Genomic DNA, 7,888 nt, shown 5'->3' with positions numbered 1-7,888 from the left:
CTGCTTCCTGGGTTCAAGCGATTCTCCTGCCTCAGCCTCCCAAGTAGCTGGGATTACAGGCACCTGCCACCTCACCCGGCTAATTTTTATATTTTTAGTAGAGACGGGGTTTCACCACGTTAGCCAGGTTGGTCTTGAACTCCTGACTTCAGGTGATCCACCCACCTTGGCCTCCCAAAGTGCTGGGATTGCAGGCGTGAGCCACTGCACCTGGTTCTACAGTTTTTCTTAATAAAGAGCCATATTTTATGTCTTCAGATTAAAAAGAAAAATTACTATGTTTGGCTAAAAACAAAAAAAACCTCTGCTAACCTAAGGGGCATACAGAAGAAAAACAATAGGAACTACAGTTTTCAAGGAGGTATACTTATAAAGTAAGAAAGAGGGGAGAAAATACAATAATTCTTAAAGTTTTTATAGTGATTGGTCAATTTAATCACTAATCTTTATTGTTAGCTGTAATTCATAACCTAAGAAATAATTATATGAAAGTTTTCTCAATTGATGTACTTTCTTTGTTTCTTTCCTTTTTTCTTCTTTAGAGACAGGGTCACAGTCTGTTGCCCGGGCTGGGAGTGTACTAACGTGGTTCACTGCAGCCTTGACATTCCTGGCTCAAGCAATCTTCTCACTTAGCGTCACGAGTAGCTGGGACTACAGGTGTGCAACATCACACCCAGCTAATTTTTAAATTTTTGTAGGCAGGGTTTACACCATGTTGCCCAGGCTGGTCTGAACCTCCTGGGCTCAAGGGATCCATTCACCTCAGCCTCCCGAGTATTGGGATTACAGGCGTGAGCGACTGCGCCTGTAATCAAATGATTTTCAAAAAGAGCTGGCTCAATTTACAAGTAAACAGAAGTCCCCTTCCAGAGTTATATTTACAGGAGAAAGTTTTACAGTTTTGCAGGGAATTTTATATCACTGCTGAAGCTAAATGATTTTGAGATCATTAAGAAACAGGTAAAGTGGAAGAAAAAAAAGAACATATTATAAACAAGAATCAAAGTCAATTTTTCTTTTTCTTATCTTTGAGATGGAGTTTTGCTCTTGTTGCCCAGGCTGGAGTACAATGGCACAATCGTGGCTCACTGCAACTTCCACCTCTGGGGTTCTAGCGATTCCCCTGCCTCAGCCTCCCAAGTAGCTAGGATTACAGGCATGTGCACCACCCCCAGCTATTTTGATATTTTCAGTAGAGACGGGGTTTCACCATGTTGGTCAGGCTGGTCTCAAACTTCTGACCTCAGATGATCCACCAGCCTTGGCTTCCCAAAGTACTGGGATTACAGGCGTGAGCCACCGCGCCTGGCCCAAGGTCAATTTTTCAAATTAAACTTGGTAATCTGGTAAGATATTCCTACTGCTTTTAGAGAACAAATCTTTCCTAAAATAAAACGTTCGGTTGATAATCATGTCAACTTAACAGGAAAATAATTCTTTTACCAAATTCTTTTGGGGGAAGGAAACTTACAGAGTTCTACATCTTATCTCAGCTAGTTAAACGAGTAAAAAATGTTTATAATTTACAAAATCATCTCAATATTTGGCCACTTGATACTTGATCTTAGGAGGAAAATATACATGAGTGCTTTTTTCCAGGGCCTCCAAGTTGCACAACTTCAGGGCTATTAGTTACACTCTATTCTTTGCCCTGGAGCTGGGTCACCATTCACATAAACTATAATGTGAACCATGGCCTTTGCAGTTGCACAACCTAGCAGCCTCGGTTTTTATCTTAGAGGAAGTCAATAACCAATATACCCCTCTAAAAGTGGTACACAACTTTCTGGACTTACCAGCAGTTTAAGCAGCCAAAACCGGGATTTATAGTAGAAAGTTTTGGTGGGGTTGATAAGGAAGAAAACCATAAATCCATAAAGGGCAAGTGGATACACATATGTGGGGATGACACTAATTGGAGCAAAGAAGCATGCCAGAAGGCTCAGGCACCACAATATCCCAAGGAATCCAGCAATCTAGTAAAGGATGGGGAAGACAGACAGATACAGAAAATCATTATTTTTACTTTTATCATTACTTAAAATATCTTTAATAAAACAAAAGAAACATGATTTGTTATTAAGTCAACAATCCTCTTCAAGTAGAAGATGGATTTAAGTACCCACTAAACCAGATAGCTATATAGCGAATGCAAACTATATTCATGAGGTGTTATGTCTTGCTTTGATTACCTCAAAGAGATGTTGATGAGACAAATTGCTTCTTGGATTAAGTTCAAAGATGAGTACATGGTTTACTCCAGCCTGTCTCCAACCATACGTGTTGATGCCCAGTAGAAAAAGGAATTCAATCAGAAGAAAGCCACCCCGATATATTCTTATCAAGGGCCATATACTTCTATCTGTTTCAAGTTTAAATACAGCTGAAAGAATATTAATATATTGGTTAGTTATAAAATTCATAACATCCCATGAATTAAAAATCCTTTGTCTTCATTCTCAATGATATAGTCCTGGCATAGAAATTTTTCATAAATGAAACCTAAACCTATCTATCTATCTATCTACCTATCTATCTATTTTTTGAGACAGAATCTTACTCTGTCACCAGGCTGGAGTGCAGTGGCACGATCTCGGCTCACTCTCTGACTCCCTGGTTCAAGCGATCCTCCTGCCTCAGTCTCCCTAGTAGCAGGGATTACAGGCACGCGCCACCATGCCCAGGTAATTTTTGTATTTTTAGTAGAGACAGGATTTCACCACGTTGGCCAGGATGGTCTCAATCTCCTGATCTTGTGATTCACCCACCTCAGCCTCCCAAAGTGTTGGGATTACAGGCATGAACCACTGTGCCCGGCCAAACCTAGATTATTTTAAGAGCCTTATAAAGTTGCCTGTGGGTTCTTTCTCGTCTTTATTTGACTCCGCAGACTGTCACTAGAGTAACTTCCCTAAAATTTGACTTTCAGCATGTCATCCCACTGTTCCATTAGTTTTTTAGATTATAGAGAATCGTGGTGAAATGGCTTAAAATCATGTGATTGGTTCTGTCAGCTGAGGATCCGGCATGACAAAACCTCTTTGGCTTCATTTACTCCATTATTAAACTGGATACAGTAATATAATACCTACCTCATAGAGTTGCCATGAAAATGAAAAGGAACAGTACACATGAAAGCAGTGTGAAAATTTAAATGTCATATAAATGACAATAGTTAATATTTATGGAATGCTTACTATGTGCTAAGCACTGTTCTCAGTATTTTTACACAGAATAATTGGTAATTCATTTAACCATCACAATGGCTCTTTGAGTTAAAAACCATGATCTCTATTTGATTAGGAAACTAGAGCACAGAGAGGTTAAGTCATTTGCTTAGTTACTGAGATAAGCCAGGATTTGAACCCAGTTTTGCTCCAAAGCTCATACTCTTTTTTTTTTTTTTAAGATGGAGTCTCGCTCTGCCGCCCAGGCTGGAGTGCAGTGGTGCAATCTCAGCTCACTGCAAGCTCCACGTCCCGGGTTCACGCCATTCTCCTGCCTCAGCCTCCCGACTAGCTGGGAATACTGGTGCCTGCAGCCGCACCCGGCTAATTTTTTGTATTTTTAGTAGAGACGGGGTTTCACCGTGGTCTCGATCTCCTGACCTCGTGATCTGCCCTCCTCGTCCTCCCAAAGTGCTGGGATTACAGATGTGAGCCACTGCGCCTGGCCCAAAGCTCATACTCCTAAGCACTACATTCTGTTGCCCAAATGTCCACACAAATGTTCAATATCATCATTATTCTATGGCTCACCAGTAATTATAATGTTCAAATACTTTAGATCCCTTAGCCTCACGATTCAAATTCTTCACAATCACCAACTCACTTTTCCCAAACTTATCTCGCAGCACCCCTAAAACATTAATTCTTGACTCTTGATGGATTTTACTATCCTTTTAATAAGTTTGCTTTTCACATTTCCTTATGTTGTTCCCTGTACTTAAAATGGTCTTGTTCTTTCTTTCCACTAATTCAAATTCTACTTACTATTTAAGAGCCAGATCCTTACCTGTTCATAAATTCACTGAATCAACGTATTTGGTTTTGAGCCCACTGTATGAGAAACATTTCCATTTGGCCTAATGATTTTCCAAATAACTATAAAATTTATTGACAGTACTGCTCATTTGGAATTTAATATACAAGTTTTGTTTTGTTTTGTTTTTTGAGATGGAGTCTTGCTCTATCGCTCAGACTGGAGTGCAGTGGTATGATCTTGGCTCACTGCAACCTCTGCCTCCCGCATTCAAATGATTTTCCTGCCTCAGCCTCCCAAGTGGCTGGAATTACAGGTGCATGACACCACACCCGGCTAATTTTTTGTATTTTAGTAGAGATGGGGTTTCATCATGTCGGCCAGGGTGGTCTCAAACTCCTGACCTCAGGTGATCGGCCCTCTTCGGCCTCCTAAAGTGCTGGGATTACAGGTGTGAGCCACTGTGCCCAGCCTGTATACTAATTTATATACTTAATTAAATAACCATTTATTGCTTATCTTTGTATTCTCTGCAGTATATAGAAGATTTAATAATTTTAAAATAACAGGGTAGAGAAAGCCTTTGCTTTGGAATCAAGTACTACAGACCAGATTTCAAATCCTAGCTATACCAAATTATTTATTTTTTTAAGTCTCTGTTTCTTTGTTGATCAATGGGCATAATATCTATTCTCATAACTTTATTAAGAAGATTAAATGTGAACAACATATATCAAAGGCCTAGAATAATGTTTGGCTCATTATGAGTATTCAGTATATATTAGTTTCTTTTTCCTTTTATTTGAGGAAACTTTATTGCTTCATTTGACAAGTATTGATTAGGTGCCTATTATACCTGACACCATTCTAAGAGGTAGCGATTCAGTGATGAACAACAGACAAAATACGTATCTTCAGGAAGTTTCTCTTCTGCATAAAGTCAGATAAGGGATTTGAAGGAAAAATAGAGTAAGGAGATAAATAATGATGTTAGGTGTTATTTTAGGTAGGGTTGGTCAGGGAAGACTCTCAGGAGATGACATTTAAGGAGATAACCTTAAGGAAATACAGAACAAAGCACTGGAATGTTTGGGGGAAGATGGCTCCATGTAGAGAAGGAGGTACAAAGGGCCTTAAGACAGATTGCTCTAGGAAGAAAGTCAGGTTGCTATGATTGGAATAAACAAAGGTATAGTGGTAAAGAACTGGCCAGCGGCAGATCAGACAGAGCTCTGCAGTACTTTGTCAAGTCTTAAGCTTTTACTCTTATGTACAAGCCTGTAGAAGGTTTTGTACATACATGGCATGACCTCATGAATTATTTTAAAGGGCTACTCTAGCTGTTATGTGAACAGACTACAAGGGAACAAGTACAAAGGCAAGATTAGTTAGGAACTTATAAATGGAAAACGATACATAGTTTTACATCCTGAATCCTAAGCAAAGGCCACAGATACATTACAACAGTCAGGAAACAAAAATAACACAAATCCCAAAGAATCCACAATAAAACTACTAGAGTTAGTAAATTCATCACAGTTGTAGTTCAACACACAAAATTCAGTTGTGTTCACATACATCAGCAATGAGCAATCTGAAAATGAAATTAAGAAAATAATTCTGGCCAGGCGCAGTGGCTCAAGCCTGTAATCCCAGCACTTTGGGAGGCCGAGACGGGTGGATCACGAGGTCAGGAGATTGAGACCATCTTGGCAAACACGGTGAAACCCCGTCTCTGCTAAAAAAAAAATACAAAAAACTAGCCGGGCGAGGTGGCGGGCGCCTATAGTCCCAACTACTCGGAAGGCTGAGGCAGGAGAATGGCGTAAACTCGGGAGGTGGAGCTTGCAGTGAGCTGAGACCCGGCCACTGCACTCCAGCCTGGGCGACACAGTGAGAGACTCCATCTCAAAAAAAAAAAAAAAAAAGAAAAGAAAATAATTCTAACTACAATAGCAACTACAATAACATTCAAAAGAACAAAACATCTAGAAATAACTTTAACCAAGTAAGTGAAAGACTTGTATACTACAAACTCAAAACATTGCTCAAAGAAATTAAAGTAGAAAAGAATCCTGTGTTCATGGAAAGATTTAATATTGTTAAGATGGCAATACTACGCAAAGCAATCTACAGATTTAATGCAATCCCTACCAAAATTCCAATGGCTTTTTTTTCAGAACTGGAAAAGTCAATCCTTAAATTCATATGGAATTTCAAGAGGTCCCAAATAGCCAAAACAATAATGAAAAAAGAACAAAGTTAGGGACTCATACTTTGTGGTTTTAAAACTTAATACAAAGCTATAGTAATCAAAACATTGTGGCACTGGTATGAAAACAGACATATAGATGAATGGAATAGCACTGAGAATCCAGGGGTAAACCTATACATCAATGACTGATTGATTTTCAACATGAGTGCCAACATCATTCAGTGGAAAAGAATATTCTCTTCAACAACAGTCCTGGGACAACTGGATATTCATATGCAAAAAAATGAAGTTGGTCCCTTGTCTCACGTCATATACAAAAATCAATTCAAAACTCATCGATGACTTCAATATAGGAATTCAAACCACAAAATTCTGAAGAAAACATAAGGATAAATCTCCACGACCTTGAATTTGGCCATGGACTCTTAGGTATCACAACAAAAGTACACACAACAAAAGGAAAAGTAGATAAATGAGACTTCATCAAAAATTAAAACATCAGTAGACATTATCAAGAAAGTAAAAAAAAAAAAGATAGAAAGGGAGAAATATTTGCAAATCATTTATCTAATAAGGGTCCAGTATCTAGAATACATGAAGAACTCTTATAACTTAACAATGAAAAGATGAACAACTCAATTAAAATAGGGCAAAGGACTTGGATAGACATTTGTCCAAAAATATATATGTAAATGGCCAATAAGCACATGAAAAGATGCTTAATATGGTTAGTCATTAGAGAAATGCAAATGAGAACCACAACAAGATACCACTTCACACCCATTTGGATGGATATAATGAAGAAAATAAAAATACAGAACACAAGTGTTGGAAAGGATGTGCAGAAAACAGAATCCTCATAAACTGCTAGTAGGAATGGAAAATGGTAAAGACTCTGTGAAAAACAGTTTGGTGGCTCCTCAGAATATTAAACAGGTACTAAACAAATCCATGTTTATACATGTTCCTAACAGTACCATTCACAACAGCCAAAAGATAGAAATAACCCAAATGTCCATCAATGAATGAATGGATAAACAAATTGTGATACATACACTAAATGGAATATTACTCAGCCAAAAAAAGAATGAAGTACTGATACATACTACAACATGGATGAACCTTGAAAACATTATGCCATGTAAAAGAAGCCAAACACAAAATACCACATATTGTATGACGCCGTTTATGGACATAACCAGAATAGGAACATTCATAGAGACAGAAGGCAGATTAGTGGTTGCCAGCAGCTGAGGACAGGGAATGGAGAGTGAGGTTTCCTTTTGGGCTGATGAAAATGTCTGGGAACTAGATAGATGTGGCTGTACAACACTGTGAATGTACTTGAATGCCACTGAATTGTTAACTTTAAAATGGTTAATTTTATGTTATGTGAACTTCGCCTCAAAAAAAAATAGAAAAAGAAAAAAGTAATAAATACATCTTACGATGTCATTACTAATTCCTATGTTAGGCGCATATATATATGTAATTTTTTTTTTTTTTTTTTAAACAGAGTCTTGCTCTGTCGCCCAGGCTGGAGTGCAATGGCATGATCTTGACTCACTGCACCCTCGGCCTCCTGGGTTCGAGTGATTCTCCTGCCTCAGCTTCCCAAGTAACTGGGATTACAGGCACACACCCCCACACCCAGGAAATTTTTTTGTATTTTTAGTAGAGACAGGGTTT

The 7,888-nt window shown here is 38.5% G+C and overlaps 1 protein-coding gene across 3 annotated transcripts in view; it reads right to left on the bottom strand.

The window, feature by feature from the left end:
* The window catches only part of XPR1 (xenotropic and polytropic retrovirus receptor 1), a 317,382-nt gene that overhangs the window by 115,799 nt on the left and 193,695 nt on the right, over positions 1 to 7,888 (bottom strand). For all 3 annotated transcript variants that reach the window (XM_011951149.1, XM_011951150.1, XM_011951151.1), the window contains exons 8-9: positions 2,196 to 2,386; positions 1,800 to 1,979 (exon numbers count right to left, since the gene is read on the bottom strand). In XM_011951149.1, coding sequence (XP_011806539.1) covers positions 1,800 to 1,979; positions 2,196 to 2,386 — 371 coding nt within the window. The remainder of the gene's footprint in view (positions 1 to 1,799; positions 1,980 to 2,195; positions 2,387 to 7,888) is intronic.

Source organism: Colobus angolensis, unplaced genomic scaffold, assembly GCF_000951035.1.
Source record: "Colobus angolensis palliatus isolate OR3802 unplaced genomic scaffold, Cang.pa_1.0 Scaffold315, whole genome shotgun sequence".
NCBI lineage: Eukaryota > Metazoa > Chordata > Mammalia > Primates > Cercopithecidae > Colobus > Colobus angolensis.
Note: the sequence above shows the minus strand (reverse complement) of the source record. Positions and strands in the feature narration are given on the sequence as shown.